The sequence below is a fragment of the Pieris napi genome, chromosome 18 (genome assembly GCF_905475465.1).
Source record: "Pieris napi chromosome 18, ilPieNapi1.2, whole genome shotgun sequence".
NCBI lineage: Eukaryota > Metazoa > Arthropoda > Insecta > Lepidoptera > Pieridae > Pieris > Pieris napi.
In genome coordinates, this window is record NC_062251.1 from 10681197 (window position 1) to 10698617 (window position 17421).

At 34.1% G+C, this 17421-nt stretch overlaps 1 protein-coding gene across 1 annotated transcript; it reads right to left on the reverse strand.

Moving 5' to 3' along the window:
• Positions 1-722: 722 nt before the first annotated feature.
• On the reverse strand, positions 723-8597 carry LOC125058689 (serine/threonine-protein kinase VRK1-like). The gene is made up of 9 exons (XM_047662820.1): positions 8371-8597; positions 8021-8090; positions 7744-7940; positions 6805-7021; positions 4283-4456; positions 2616-3118; positions 1809-1907; positions 1339-1492; positions 723-927 (listed from the first exon to the last, which is right to left on the reverse strand). The coding sequence occupies exons 1-8, from the start codon at positions 8593-8595 to the stop codon at positions 1340-1342; spliced, it is 1638 nt and encodes a 545-aa protein (XP_047518776.1). The 5' UTR covers positions 8596-8597; the 3' UTR covers positions 723-927; position 1339.
• Positions 8598-17421: the final 8824 nt, after the last annotated feature.

A 17421-nucleotide genomic window follows, 5' to 3' on the forward strand; every position in this document is an offset into this window, starting at 1 on the left:
TCGCTAAAGGTTAATATAGTTTTAAAAGAAATATATAGAATACTAGCTGACCCGGCAAATGTCGTTTAAAAGAAAAATACTATCTACTATAGTAAAACTAAGGGTTGATCGTAGAGGGGTGACAATTAAGGGTTGTATGTATTTTTGTATGCTGTATCATATAAAAATAAAGTTTTGTCTAAAATATAAAAATTTAAGGGTGGGATCACCCTTAACATTTAGGGGGATGAAAAAAAGATGTTGTTCGATTCTCAGACTTACTGAATATAATATATGTATATAAAACAATTCATAAGAATCGGTCGAGGCGTTTCTGAGGAGTATCCCATACTCGAACATTCTGAAACGAAATTTTATATGCATATATTTCCTTCGAAATATTTCCTTTAAAAAAAAAAAAAAAAAAAACCCGTGTCATTTGCTACGGGTTGTCTGTGATATGGTTCGCGATGCCCGAGACCAAGGGACGGACTTTACAACAAATTGAGGATCGGTTCAAGGGAATCGAAAGAGTCGTCCCTGAGATGGAGAGTTTGAATAACAACCTAAAGTGCTAATACTCGAAATTCATTGTAATAAAATACTCACATAAGACGTTTAGCTATAACCTGTGATAAAATTGTGAAAAGTGCAATTTCAACATATCTGGACATATAAAGGAATATAATGTTTGTGACAGTTGAAAGTTAAATTTCAAATTGAGGGTAGATTAAGTAAGGTAGTTTATAAAGTACAAATTATTTATTATTTAAAAGTACAAACTCAACGAGAGCATTTACATTATAAAGTACAAAGAACAATTAATTCCAAACACACATCAATGCAGAAGTCAACTTATTTTTACCTTATATTTGCTAATACTTGGCAAAATATTAAAAATATTAAAAATACTTGTTTTATTAATAACAGTCTCCGAAATACCACACCCTGTGAACAACAAAAGAGTATTATTAATTTATTAGAAATTATATGTAAATATTATTTATCATTATAATAAATATATGAATAAAATTTATAAAATACTGTAACCTTTTAGATAAAGAGACAAATAATGAAACAGAAATCTGAGGCTGAGCCTTAAAATAAGAACCTAAAAAGGTTGTAGCGCCACTGATTTATTTTATTTATAGATTATTTTATATTATGTTAATTTTTTTAATTTTTGACGTTGTTCATTCAGATAAAATAAGTCAATTGCCAAAATCGCAATTTGAGCTTAAATTTGGTTATAACATATTAGTTCATTTAAAATTTGACTAATTAAAGAAGATTAATATGAAATTTTGTTCTATTTTAATATTGGTCACATAAAGTAATTTAAAAAAACACTATAGCGACCTTATGCCTTGGGCGGTGACCTTCCGTTGAGCACTGCAGCCGTGTCCTTCCACGAGCGGCCTTTAGCCTTGGTCGCGGTCACCTTCCGCCTGACCACCCTTGTGACAGTTGCCTCTTCATCTGACAGCAAACGCCTTTTTGGTTTCGGCTTCACCTAAGTACCGACGCGTGGTTCATATTTATAGTCTTAGATAATTCAGGTGTACAAAGTTTTTGATTTCCACAGAGACCATTTTCCAAAATTTTGTTGTAATATTAAAAAATTCAATAGAAAAGAATCCGTTGTATGGAACTCCATTCAAACATAAAATCAAGCGATATCTTAGTCAAAATAGTAAAAATCTAAACACAACAGAAATGTCTTAAAGTCAGTTTAACGGCTAATTATATTTCTATGTATTCATTGAAAAATTCATTATTTTTTAAATCAAGTAATTTTCCAAATAAACATTATATACACAAGGTTCTACCTTTTTTTTTTCAATAGTGAAGGATTCATCAAAGATGTCTCCGCTGGAGTCAGCTTTGTTTTCACCGATGACAACACAAATGGGACTGTCGAATGACACCTGCAATGATACACAATTACTTTTACCAACGGGTTAAAATTACACATAGTTAAACAAAACTTTTTTTGAGAAAGTATTAGTTAGTATTATTTTTATATATTTCTAACGAAAAGACTAACTACTGGATCATATTAAAAAGCACAATGTCCAGCCATGCGAAGACTGGACAGGGCGTGATCAGTGAGACAGATATGAGAATCTACCTGCGCCTCTGAGGGTACAGGGCGGTTTCAGACTAGCGTTTTTACGCGCGTATAAGCTCGTCTTTGGACGCGCATGTAGACACGTATAGGCGCGCCTTTAAGCACGCACGCAACTAGCGTTGACGCGCTTCTAAGCTCGTATAAGTTCGCAGTTCTGGGTAGAGTGTATTAAAGTGACCGGTTCTGTTTTGTTGCAATCATCGATGACACCCAGCATCTGTTTCGTCTCCTCAGTGGACGGCGAATAAGTAACGCAAATAGCAATGTGTCTTCGTCAGAATCCATGTTGATACTGACACGATGCCACTACCTACCGGTTCGAGCGAACACGCCGAAATATGCCAGTTTACGCGCGTCCGGTTTTTTGAAGCGCGTATGCTGTAACGACCGTATACGCGCAGAAAAATGCGCTAGTCTGAAACCGGCTTTACGGGATATACATACAAGTTAATTAAAAAGCATTTATTATAACATTTTTTGGGTTAAATAATAAAATAAAATATACCTGTCGCAAATTTTTCTTAGATTTTTCTTCCGACGTCTTCGTTGAAATGTTCGTGTGATTCTGTTTCGCGGGGGGCGTGGCCTTTGGAGCCATTCTTGTTCGTTTTACTTTCACAACGAACGAAGGTTCGAGGGACTTCCTTTTCAAAGTTATACTTTTATTCTTATTCGGTTCCGTATTTTCATCTTTCTTTTTTCTACTTCTTGTTTTAACTATACCTTCGCTCGCATTACGCTTCGTTGTTCTTCTCTTCGGTTTAGATTCATCAGCGTTGTCATCACCGTCTTCATCGCTTTCGGGTGCTTTTTCATCGCTTTCATCATCTACTATATCATTTTTCTTTGTCGCTTTCCGTTTTTTGCTCGATGCGAATTCTAATTTGCTCGATTTCGTTTTTCCCTCGGTTTTAAGGTAGCTTTCAAATATTTGTCTGCATTTTGTGTAATCGACCGGGTCTTTTGGTTTTAATTTGTTTATATATTCAAAAAACTTTATTAACTGATCTGAAAAGAAAATATGTAACATTAAAGTCAAAAGTCAAAAATCATTTATTCATATAGGTAACACAATGTACACTTATGAACGTCAAAAAAGAAATATACATTAAATGTATTAATTTTACATTAACTGCCAGTTCCCAAATCAAGGGCGTAGAACGGAAGAGAAGAACTGGCAATAAACTCTCCGCCACTCTTTTTAATCGCTAAGTTTTTTGTTTCACACAACGTTTGTAAGGAGCTGCAACCATTACACCATGTTCCACATGACATTTTAAGTAATCAATAATAATAACATAAATTAAAAAAACACAGACCTCTATCAGCAGGACGCATGGTAAAATAGGAGCACGCACTTATATTCTCGTGAGTACAACACGCAAACACATAGTCGAAATAACTTACATCACCGCATACACGAATTCAAGTACGGCCAGTCACCACAAGTAGCACCCGTTCACGAGTATGACGCATGGCCAGCCATCGGCCCCCTCGCCATATTTTAGGGAGAGAGACAACCCGACGCATGGACGGCTTATTATTACAATTAGCATATATTACTATTGTCAACAAGCTCATAGCTAAGTTAATATTTTGGATTAGAATATAGGGTGGCCTTCACTCCATCGGAGGTCGAGTACTAGTGTAAAACTTATAAGACATGGACTTACTGTAGTTATAGTGTACTCAAATAAAGGCTATTTTTATTTTATTAAATTTTATTATATAGGGAAGCTAGTAACATATTAGAGTTTCTATTGGTCATGTATTTTTTTTTAATTTAACTATTTTAATGGACCTGCAACAGAGCTAATAAATGAATATTGTAAGTAAATTAAGCTATTGAAGCAGAAAATGGGGGCTGGATGTTCAAAAAAATTACTGGCCTACCTGGTCTCACAGAAGTTACATAAACTGATTGGAAGCATTAACAGAGTCTAGAGTCAAACATTAAGTTATATTGAGGGATTAATTTAATATTTATCAAATATTTTTTGATTTCATACAAATTTAAGGCAGAAGAGCACAATGGAGGAAGATCTTTTTAATATGCATAGCACCTATGGTTGGTATTTTAACTCTAAATAAACCACTCTGTTTACGACTATTACACTTTTTTCTAAGCTAAAAAGAAGAAATGAAGAAATTCGTATGACAGAAATTACTCACCAGGTACATTATCATATTTCTTAGTGATTTCAGCACGAACATTCTTCATGAAGGCTTCCTTCATTCCCTGCACTGTCTTCGGTTGGGACAGAACCTTTTCCCAAGGTAGGTCACCGACAATCCACTGAAGCATGTTATACCCCAAGATTTCCAGATCTCCACGCATTGTTGATACTAAAATTATGGGAAGTTTTATTTAAATGTTTGAGCTCTACGAAAAGCGAGCTGTTATTACATAGTGCAGTTGAACATCACTATATTAGACCCCAATTTACATGGGCAGAGTTTTAATATATCTATTAAAGGATAATTGTAAAAATGTTGCTCTTACACACAAAAATATACATAACACATATTGCAGATAAATAAGGAACAGTAAATGGCTATTGTTGCAAACTATGAGAGAAGTTATGATGTTGTAGTCTTAAGGGTAAAGATAATGCATCTTTTGTCTTATAAATAATAATCACCTGGCCCTTTTACATTAATACATAAAACGGCACACTAGTAGACTGATATATGACAAAACGGCGCTTAATAAAGCGATACGTGATTTAAATCCCTAATATCCGAAGCTAACGAAGCAGCCTTGAGTAAACACCTGGAAGGATTGACATCAACAAAAGCAACCGATTACTCGCTCTGGAGAGCCTGCAAAAACCTAGCACGACCACGACCACTACACCAAAAGCCACCACTACGAACGCAGAACGGGTAGTGGATTAGAACGGAACGAGAAAAAGCTGAAGTTTTTGCTAATCATCTCAGTCAAGTATTCAAACCGAATGACCCCAGTCCTAATGTAGATGAATCGGATATCGAACAAATCATTGACCAAGACCTGCAACTTGATCTACCATTAAAACTAGTGACACCACGGGAAATTAATCGCAACATCAAATCTATGGACAATAATAAAGCACCGGGCTATGACTTAATAGTCAAAAAGGTCCTCGAAGAATCACCACGCAAAGTGATAGTGTACCTTAAAATGCTTTTTAATGCAATCCTAAGAGCTGGATACTACCCAGACTTATGGAAGGTATCACAAGTGACTATGATCCACAAACCTGGAAAACCGATTCACGAAATCACATCATATAGACCCATTAGTCTGCTGCCTATTATGTCCAAATTATTTGAGAAATCTCTACTACATAGAATGCTGAACATAATAAAAGAAAAGCATATCATACCAGATCATCAGTTTGGCTTTAGGCAAGAACATGCCACAATAGAACAAGTCCACAGAGTATGTAGAAAAATAAGAAACTCCCTCGACAGGAGAGAATACTGCTCATCTGTATTTCTTGATGTACAACAAGCCTTTGACAGAGTATTTTTGGCATTGGCAGACCCTTTGGCATAAGGGTCTTTTGTTTAAAATAAAATCCTTATTGCCACACACATTCTATAGGATCCTACAATCATTCTTGTCTAACAGAATATTTCAAGTTAAAGAAGGTGCCAGCACATCCGGTTTTTACGGAATCTGCACAGGTATGCCACAGGGCTCAGTTCTCGGACCCGTCCTGTACACACTGTATACACACGACCTACCACAGAGCCCAGAGATTACTATCGCCACCTTCGCTGATGACACGGCTCTACTTACCTCCAACAGAAGTCCCATTCTGGCCTCTAAAATCCTACAAAATGGCTTAAATAAGGTAGAAGATTGGTTGGCCAAATGGAGAATTGCAGTTAGTGTGTCCAAATCGGTGCACGTCACTTTCACGCTCCGAAAGGAAGACTGCCCCCCTGTCACTCTAAATGGCACCCAATTACCACATCAAAATACCACATCAAAATACAGTCAAATATTTAGGAATGCATTTAGACCGCAGACTCACCTGGAAAAAACATATTCAAACAAAGCGAGACGAAATTAACCACAAATACAAGGGTCTCTACTGGCTAATGGGACGAAATTCAAAACTATCCACTGAGAATAAGTTGCTTTTGTACAAAACCATTCTCAAACCCAGCTTTACACATATGGAATACAGCTTTGGGGATCTGCTAGTGCCTCAAATATAATAATAATACAAAGAGCTCAATATCAAACACCCCATGGTTTCTCAAAACAACAGAAGTCCATGAATTTCTTAATATGCCCATGGTAAAAGAGGAAATAATCACACATGGGTATAACTACAAACTAAGACTTCAAAAGCACCCCAATCAGCTAGCAGGACAGCTAACTATACCAGAAACTACTCAACAACTAAACAAGCGGCGAGACATTTTTGACCAGGACAACCCAACAGACTGAGTGTAAATAAGAATAGGCAGGCTCCGCTGGGAGTAGCGCCAATAAGCACTCAACGTATCTACTTATAGTCGCAAAGATTTGAAGAGTTTATTTTTTTTTATGTTAATCATACATTAACATTAAAAAAAAAAAAATACATAAAACATGTGATGCAGCCTTAGAGGTTTAATGACTTAGAGGTTTTTTCAAAGAATAAAGTAGTTTATAAACCAATTATAAATATACATATTTAAGGAACATAATTTACCTCCCAAATGAGCATCTCTGCTTGTATACTCAATGGTGCCATTGTGAGCACACTTCGGATCAGGTTTGAACTCTTTATCATTTACCCGTGTCGCCAGACCAAAGTCAACCAGATATGCCTGATTCTCTGTTCCCTTCTTAAGTCCTAATAGAATATTTGCTCCCTTAATATCTGCATGCACATAGCCTCTACTGTGGATGTACTCTAACACATCTAGCTGTAAATGTAAGATACTCATCAATTTAAATCTCTAGATTTAAAGAAAACATGTCTAAAAATGTGACGGTTGCCTCATAACAATAAACTAAAATTGCAGTGCTGCAGACAGCAACTACCCATATGGGCATTGTACAACATTAACACCAGAGTAGGGTCTTCTTAAGGATATTTAGATTGTGTCTCCTTCAGAAGATGTTTCTGAACTATACTTTGTAAACATAAGTACGAAGTACTGGGAAAATTGACACAAATGGAGAGTGACAGATTGGATTATGATAGTATAAAGTTGTACGAGTCGCAATAATTCCTTGCCTTAAAGGAATGAGGCTACATGTTATTACTTTGTCAAATTGTTTTAACATGTAAAATTATATAATATTTATATTAAACACAAGTGAAATAAAATATAAAAAATAATACAGTCTAAAAACACATTATCTAACCAAAATGTAGAATCCAATTAAGGGAACTAATGTGTTTATTTTTATTTAAATGTGTGTAAGTCATTAGTGAATAACTTCTGAAATCCAGACTCTCCATTGTTATAAACAACAAGAAAATACCAATTTATAAATAAATGGAGACAAGCTTAGATTATTTTAACAATTGTTGGGAAGATAAGAAGATTATATTGACAACTTACAATTTATCTACCAATAACCTAATTAGTGGTTTACCAGCTAAGAATTCCTATCTTAGACATAACCGACATAGACATACCATTTGCAGTCCTATTTGAAAAACAGTAGTTGGTGGAAATGATCGTGCAGAATCCTTAAATATACTCCACACGTCTTTGCCATATCTTTCTAGGACTAAATATCTGTACTTTTCACCTTTGAAGGTATGTGAGCCATTTCCATAGTAACTTGGCATGCCAAATGTTGATAAGTTCTTTTCCTTCATGAATTTGGAAACTAAAACAGATATTTTACAGTACTATACAATTGAATTACAATTGTTTTAGCATGCTTTATCAACTATTACAACCACTTACTGTCATCCTTGTTAGCATTTCTTATGTAAAAATGCTTCTCTACAAACAGTGGTCCATTTTCATGAGGTTCCTGAGAGTAAAAATTGTTCAATTATGAACAGAAACCATATCCTATTACATTATCATTATAGTATTAATCTATCTTTATAATAACATAACACATATTTTATATATTAAGAACACAGAAAGACCTACACATTTAAACTTTACTTTAGACCCTAGATAAAAGAATTACAGCCTATTTTGTGTATGTATAAGCACACAAGTTGTGTTTTCAGTCAAGCAAGGCATTCTAGAATACGTAATAGGATTCACGTGTTATAAAGATTATTATTATTATAATAGCTTACTATTTTAACGACGAATGGATATTCAGATGCCTTTTTCGGAGAGCCTTCATGATTGCACGCTGAATATATTTCCCCAAATCCGCCGACTCCAATCGAAGGGCCGATTCTCCATTTCTTCTTAGCTATCGTATCATTAATTACTTCTCCTGCTGGAATTGGTGCTGGCATTTTGTAGTCATTAGCTTTTTTCTTCGGCGCTGCCGCTTTTCGTCCTCTTCCAGTCATATTAACTAAGTATATCTACTGATAATTAATAACAATATACACTTTATTTACACAAGCATGATTTTTAATTACAACAGATTTGATTATACAACAGTTTAGATATGACAAAACTTTAAATAGTAAAACGAATAATTTCTACCGCTGTTTCTTCGTTTTCGTTTGGTTTGAGGACTCGTAGCACCTTATTCCGTCATATTGTCTCTGGATTAAATGTATTCCTAATGTCAGATTTATTCACGGGAGATTCTTGGCGGGAAGTTGAAAAAGCGCGGTTCAATTTTTTTTTCAAAATTGTATTTTAATTAAAATAAATATTATTTCTTTGTAAATAACAGTATAAATTGGCAAATTAAATATAAATATAGTGAATAAATAATTAAAATGGAAGGAAACGAGGGGGGCGGGTTTGACCCGCCCACCTCAAAAAAGAGACCACGACGGCGGTTAGAAGATCTCCAAGATGTTTCTGATGCTGGCGGCGGAGGTGGTGAGAAAGACTCTTATTTGGCATATATCAAACCCAACTATAAAAGACTATACCCTGAAAATTCAATTAACACAGAATTTAAGGTTTTCATTCAGAGCAAAAATATACAAGACAAGCTGGGAAATAAAAGCCCAATATATTTGAATCAGATATTTTCCGATATTAAAGGTGTGGTGGCAATAAGGCGTATTGGCGCAAATAAAATTGTTGTGACCTTTAAACAACATAATACAGCTAACAATTTGATAAACAATATCAGCTTTCTTGATAAACACGAAATGAGAGCATATATTCCAGCAGCTCAAATTGAAAAAATTGGTATTATCAGATTTGTGCCTACAAATATTACAAATAGAGAACTATTTGCTAAATTGACTTCTACAAATGAAATAATAGCAGTTAGGAGATTTGTGAAAAAAATTGGTAATGAATTAGTCAGAACACAAACTGTTAGTATCACATTTCTGGCAAATACTTTACCTGAAAGTGTCCAATACGACTTATTTTTTTATAGAATATTTGAATATGTTCCTCCTCTGCAACAATGTTTTAAATGTCTTAAATTTAATCATTTTGCAAAAATATGTAATGGCAAAGAGCGTTGCTCTATTTGTTCAGGTGAACATTCCTATAAAGACTGTAGTAAGCCAAATGAGATTTGCTGTGCTAATTGCAATGGACCTCATTTAGCTATTTCTAAATTGTGTCCCATTAAAATGAGGAAAACATTAGAAAAGAAAAATAAAATAACTTATGCAAGCGTTACCATTACAAAAGATAATGATGAGTTCCCTCCTCTTCCACCACGCTCCAACCCTATAAATAAAAAAGTAATTAATGTAAATAATAAACCTAATGTAAAACATGTAAATAAATCTGAAAATATTAAGCCTGTCTCACAGACTGTAAGTTTTAATGATATAAAATTACAAATAATTGAAAACAGTGATGTACTTATGGCCCTGGTACAAACACTGGTTCAAATAGGTAATAAGATTGATAATGAACCCATCACAGCATCATTTATAAAAGATATACTTATTAAGAATCTGTCAACATAATGGATACACAACCATATATAACACACTCTCTACGTATTGCGCAATTTAATGTTCAAGGTGCAAATAATAAAAAACATCTTCTTACAAAATTCTTAAATGAAAAAAATATTGATATTTGCTTACTAAATGAGACATGGTTAAAAGAACACCATTCTTTTTATATTTCTGGTTATAATTTCTACAATAAAAATTCAAAAAATCCTCGTAATGGTGTAGGAATATTAATTAAACCATATTTGAAACATAATGTCATAAATACTACTTTTTATGAAGATATACAGACAATAGCCATAAGTATATACACAGAAAATACTACTATATCTATTCTTTGTGTGTACTGTCCTCCGTCCAGTAGGAATATAAGAATGAATAGATTGCACAATATTATAAGAGGATTACCAAAACCTATTTTTGTTAGTGGTGATTTCAATGCACATCATATTGCTTTTGGATGCCTATCTACGAAAAGTCGAGGCAATAACTTATATAATATAATTGATGAATGTGATTTATGTATTTTGAATAATGGTAGTTTTACTACAGTAAATTATCCTACATGCAACCCCTCAGCAATAGATATAAGCTTTGTTAGTCCACAGGTGGCTCCACTTTGTGAATGGTATGTACATGATGATGCTATGGGTAGTTATCATTATCCAACCATAACAAACATTACAATGTGCATTGAAAGATACACAATTAATAAACATGTTGACAGATTTTTATATGATAAAACAGATTGGACAAAGTATAGCGAATTGTCTGGTTTGGTCTTCCATGACATGATGGTTAGTGAAGAGAATCCAATGAAATCTTATGATGAGTTTTGTAGTCGGCTTAATAAACTCAAGCTAATGGTAGTTCCTAGATTCACTAGGACTAACTTTAGGAGTAGACCACCAGCCCCCTGGTGGAACAGTATATGTGAACAAGCCGTTATAAAATCATATGAAGCCCTGAAATTGTATAGAAACAATTCAACAGAATATAATTACATCAACTATAAAAGATTAGATGCTTTAAAAAAACGCACTATAAAGGAGCAAAAAAAAATCAGTTGGATTGGTTTTTGCAATAGTTTCAATAGAACTACACCCATCAGTCAAATATGGAATCTCATTAAAAAGTTTAAGGGAATCAGAACTGGTAATAAATCATATAGGGATGAATTTGTACAGCCACTTTTAGATAAGTTATCGGATAATAACAATTTGATTGATTCAGATTCATTAGACAATTATTTTAATATTAACAATGAGAATCCTCAATCAACATTTTTACTGGATTCTTTTTCATGGTCTGAACTTTTAATGAGTATACAATCTAGAAGAAATACTAGTCCTGGTTTAGATGATTTTCCATATTTATTAATAAAACATTTATCTGAATCTGTACGAAAGATATTTTTAAATATTCTTAATAATCTCTGGCATAAAAAACTCATACCAAGTTCATGGAAAACTCAATGTGTAATACCTATATTAAAACCAGATAAGTCACCTGAACAGATTAGTTCCTATCGTCCAATCTCGTTATCATCATGTATTGGAAAAATATTTGAAAACATGGTAAAATCTCGACTTGACTGGTATGCAGAATCCAATAATGTCATACCACATATTCAATATGGCTTCCGTAAAGGAAGAAGCTGTGCCGATAGCTTCATTTCTCTGATATCCGACCTGAAAAATGCAAAAAACAATACATTACACACAGTTTGTGTATTTTTAGATGTGCAAGGTGCATTTGACAGTGTGGATCCTGGCATACTGGTGAAGGTACTCAGTAATTCTGGTATACCTGGACAATTATCTAAATGGATTTATGATTTCCTTAATAACAGAATACTATATGTTAGGCATAACAATATTTTGTATGGACCTAGAACTGCATCAAAGGGTACTATACAAGGTGCAACATTATCGCCCTTGTTATATAACTTGTATACTTGTGAGATATGTAAATATGTAAATACTAAAAATGTAAATATACTTCAATTTGCAAATGATTTAGTGTTGTATAGTTCTGATGTAAATTTAACAGTAGCCATTGAAAATGTTAACACTGGATTAAAGCAGTTAAATAATTATTATCAACACAGATTAAATTTGAAAATAAATGCTGCCAAAAGTAATGCCATGATATTTGGAAAGGACACACCAATAGTGGATGTTGTATATAATGGTGATGTCATTCAAAGAGTCACCTCACACAAATTTTTGGGTATTATCATTGACCAGAAGCTGTCATTTGAAGAACATATTAAATATGTATCTAGAAATGCATTAAGAGGTGTTAACATTTTAAGATGTCTAGCAGGTGTTTCATGGGGTGCAGATCCCAAAATACTTTCTATATTATATAAATCTATTGTAAGAAGTAATTTTGATTACAGTTCTTTGGCTTATTTAAATAGCACTCATACACATAAATTGGATATATTGCAGAACAGGGCTTTGAGGATCATATCAGGAGCAATGTGTTCGACTCCCATAAGGGCCATGGAAGTCGAAACTAATATTATGCCATTGATATTGAGACGACTTATGCTTACAGAAAGATACTGTCTGAAACTATTATCATCAAATAATTTACAAATTATAAACAGGATAATACCTCACCCAATCAATATAGATGGTCCTCTCACTTCACCAAATGATCTTCTGACAGGTACATCTCCAACTTTGTGCCAGATCTTTACAGAAATACAATCTCATTATTCAAACATTAAAAAACATTCTCACTGGTCGTGTTACACTCATTCATACAGTTGTATCACACATCCTATTACGATTTTATCAAATTCAATTGAAAATAATTCAGACCTATTGGCTTTCAAAGAAGAAAATAACAAGTACTATACTATATATACTGACGGCAGTAAAGGCAATGATTTTGTGAGAAGTGCGGTATATGATTCCCAAAAAGATGTTGCTCAAAGCTTTGTTCTAGATAAAAACTGCTCCATATTTACAGCAGAGGCATATGCAGTTTTTGCAGCTTTAAAATCGATTACTTCTATAAACAATTGTAAATATTTTCTAATTTTGACAGACTCTTTGAGTCTTTTAAATAGTCTTAAGCATGCTACTCTTAATAATTTTAAAACCAATTATATTCTCTATTTAATTAAAGATACTGTCTTGCGGTTGTATAAGAAAGATGTAACTATTGCCTTTATGTGGGTACCCTCACATAAAGGTATTACTGGTAATGAAATAGCGGACAAAGCTGCATATGAAGGGGTTAACACTCTTAATGTCAGAAATGTGGTACATGTTTCTATGACCGATTATTATTATAATATAAATAATTCAATAAAAGATATATGGGCAAATTTATGGAAAGAAGATCAAAAACTTAAAGGAAAATGGTATGGAAGTATACAAGAAAATTTACTGAGAATACCCTGGTATGAAGATTATGAGTTGGATACAGTTAGTCGTGAGTTCGTTACCACAATCAACAGATTGCGTTTTGGTCACAACACTACACCCACACATCTCGCTAAACTTAATATTATAGATAACAATGTTTGCTCTTTCTGCACTAACGAGATCGCAGATATGAATCATATTTTTTTAAAATGCCAAAACCAAATTTTCATTTTTAATAGACTACTATTAGCAAGTGAAATAATGGAAGTTAGTGATCCCACCCGCCGCCAGTTGTGTGATTTGCTCAAAAACAAAAAGTGTTATAGTGCATTATATAAATACGTTAAAAATACCGTAGGGAAGATTTAAGAAAACAAATGGAATGTTGGAATAAGAATAACATGTGAAATTAAATGAAGGAAAATAAGTGAAATTTAGTGACCAAAAATAAGATTTGGCTTAAAGGTCTCGTTACCAGGCCATAAAATAAAAATAAAAAAAATAAAAATTAGTTTAAGCTCTGTCCATGCAAAACTTAAAATTTTTTATAATTCATATTATAAAATTTTTAACACATTTATATTAATATAATTATATAAATGTGTTAATAATATAATTTGTAGCACATGCTACAGACCTGGATAGCAACTTTCTTTTATTCTATTTAGAGATAGAGATAATTTAAATATAATACCGGTGTCTTCCTTGTAGGTTTCTTTGGAGTTGTTTGGGGATTCTTGTTGTTCAGTTCGACATGATTTTCTTTCACCTTTCTTTAATCCTACAAAATAATGAAATTGTTAAGTTATGTTGTCAATGTTGTGCACACCTTTGTTTGGCCTTTTTAGTATTCAAGTTATGTCAAAACTGATTTATTACCTTGTCATTGTTGGCTTTATTTGCTTTTGGGATATCAATTGTTTCCAAAATGATTTTATTTGTAATATCCTGAAATATATAAATAACATCTATTAATTTAAGTATCATGGTGAGTGGTTCGCACTTAGTGTCAATATTATCCCCTCTCAGGGGGCACACTAGTGCTCATGTTAAGGACTCTTACCATTTTGTGGAAACATTGAGAGATCTCAAATTACTCCACAATGAAACCATGGTGAGTTTTGACATTGAGTCACTATTTACAAACTTACCACTAAATGACTGCCTAGATATCATTGCAAAAAGACTTAGGGAACAGAACATGTCACCAGATAATGTAGATATTGTAAAACACTGTCTCACGTCAGGATACTTAATGTGGAAAGATGTTCTAAGTTCTATGTGCAGGTTGATGGAGTAGCCATGGGTTCTCCAGTGTCACCTATAGTCGCTGACATCTTCATGGAGGACTTTGAGGAGAGAGCTCTGGCCAATACCCCGGTTAAACCTCGACTGTACAAGAGATATGTCGATGACACATTTGTAGTACTCCCCAATGACAAAATATCTGCATTTCTAGCACATTTAAATTCAATAGACAAGAACATTAAATTTACTGTTGAACAAGAAAACAACAACTGTCTGCCCTTTTTAGACATTTTAATTATACGCAAAGCAGATGGCCCACTAGGTCACACAATACACAGGAAGGCAACCCACACAGATAGGTACCTCAATGGTGAATCCCACCACCACCCTTCACAACTGCTTTCTGTCGGTAAATGTTTGTTTCAGAGAGCCCAACGTCTTTGTGATGATGCCCACCTCGAGGAGGAACTACAGCATGTCAAACAGGTGCTACACCGAAACAAGCTGCGCATCCCCCGGCTACATCACAAAAACAAGACACAAACAGTTCCCCGCCAGCCAGCCTACTTGCCATATGTAAAGGGAGTTACAGATAGAATTAGCCGGATCCTAAAACGAGCTTCTATTCATACAATTTTCAAGCCGCACAAGAAGATTCAGCAATTCCTAAGACCAATCAAAAGTAACACCCCATTGCAAGATGCAGGTATATACAAACTGGATTGCGACTGTGGCCTGTCTAATGGCCGGTTTACACGTATTACATAGGGCAAACTAAACGCAATATGTCCAGCAGACTCAAAGAACACATTGCAGACATAAGACATAGACGACACACAAAATCAGCAGTCTGTGAACACATACTAGATAGGCCTAATCACTACATACGCTTTGACCAACCGAAAGTACTTGCGAAACAGAAAAGATTCTTCCCAAGATTGGTACGCGAAGCCATTGAAATCAAAAAACACCCCAATTTCAATAGAGAAGACGGCCTAAAATTGTCAAACACCTGGGATCCAATAATATCCAAATTAAAATCTCAAAAAGAAACACAATCCGCGAAAATAGAGACACCGTGAGCCATTTTTGCCAAAACCCTCCATCTTTTAGTCGATACCAAGTACCAACTCCGGGGAAATAAATACAGATAATGCAACTTTCTCTGCAGCTGTGATACTTTTTGACATTCAACATCTTTTGTCTTCAGTCACCGTGACCACGCACGCTGTAAAGCACGCGAAACGTCGGATAAATTTAAAATTATGTCAAATAGTTGTAAATTTATAATAATACATAACTTTAATCCGGTAAAAAGCGTTTTTTTTTTTAGTATTGATTTAGATATTCAATTTAAATCACTTCTGATTATAATTCAGACGCACATATAAAATTCGCACTTGTATAATGAAAATAACTATAGTCGTATTTTTAATTATAGTAGGAGAGCTGGTACCAATTTTTGGGCAGGTATTTGAGGCAAGCTGAAAACTTGTCACATACCTCTCCTATTATATTCCAACACGGAATTGCAGACCTGGCTGGTGAGTAGCGGGGCTACATCAACCCCTACATTTTTAAAAATATTATTTGTTTTTGAGGCAGCTTGAAATTTTAATGGAATGTTATTTATAACTATAAAATTAAGATTCCCAAAAAAGACAGATCATTTCGGTAGGGCTTTCTACCTGCCAGGTGATCAAACAAATAATGGATGAGTACGGGCCTGTACTACTATAGACAAGCTGTAGTGTGAGAGAGAGCGCATTTCGACAGCTGTCTTCGTTCTTGCTTGCCGCGTTACTATTGGCCACGTGACTTACAAAGCCGACACTGAAAATGAACCTTTCAGAAAAAAATTAAAAAATTGTGATCCCTCTACTTTACCTCCATGCAAATCTGAATTAAAACAACGTCTTTTAAGAACGCAATATATAACAAGCATTTGGAGAAATGCATATTTACGATTCCCCAGTTCTTTGACACCTAATAGAAACGGATGGACACTTAATGAGGATACGCTAGATTTTCACTGGTTTGACGGAGAGTGTATGCCACAATTAGTATTCGACGCTGTTGTTCACGAGGAAAATAAAAATTACGATGATGAAAATCATACTACAGGTGAGAATAAATGGTTTATTTTTAATAACTGCTGCATTCAAATTTCTATGATTAATTAAAAAAAAAAATCTATTTCTTTTCGCAGATGAGGCCCGTACTCATCCATTATTTGTTTGATCACCTGGCAGGTAGAAAGCCCTACCGAAATGATCTGTCTTTTTGGGAATCTAATTTTATAGTTATAAATAACATTCCATTAAAATTTCAAGCTGCCTCAAAAACAAATAATATTTTTAAAAATGTAGGGGTTGATTTAGCCCCGCTACTCACCAGCCAGGTCTGCAATTCCGTGTTGGAATATAATAGGAGAGGTATGTGACAAGTTTTCAGCTTGCCTCAAATACCTGCCCAAAAATTGATGCCAGCTCTCGGACCATTAGACGAAGCCAACTGACAGTAGCTAATGTCACTTTTTTTTTTTTTTTAATTAATTTAGTAGCCGGATACAAAGTCCATTGGCACTTTAAAAAAAAGTATAACAAAATATCTTACACAAATAACTATACTAACTTAACATAAAACACAATCA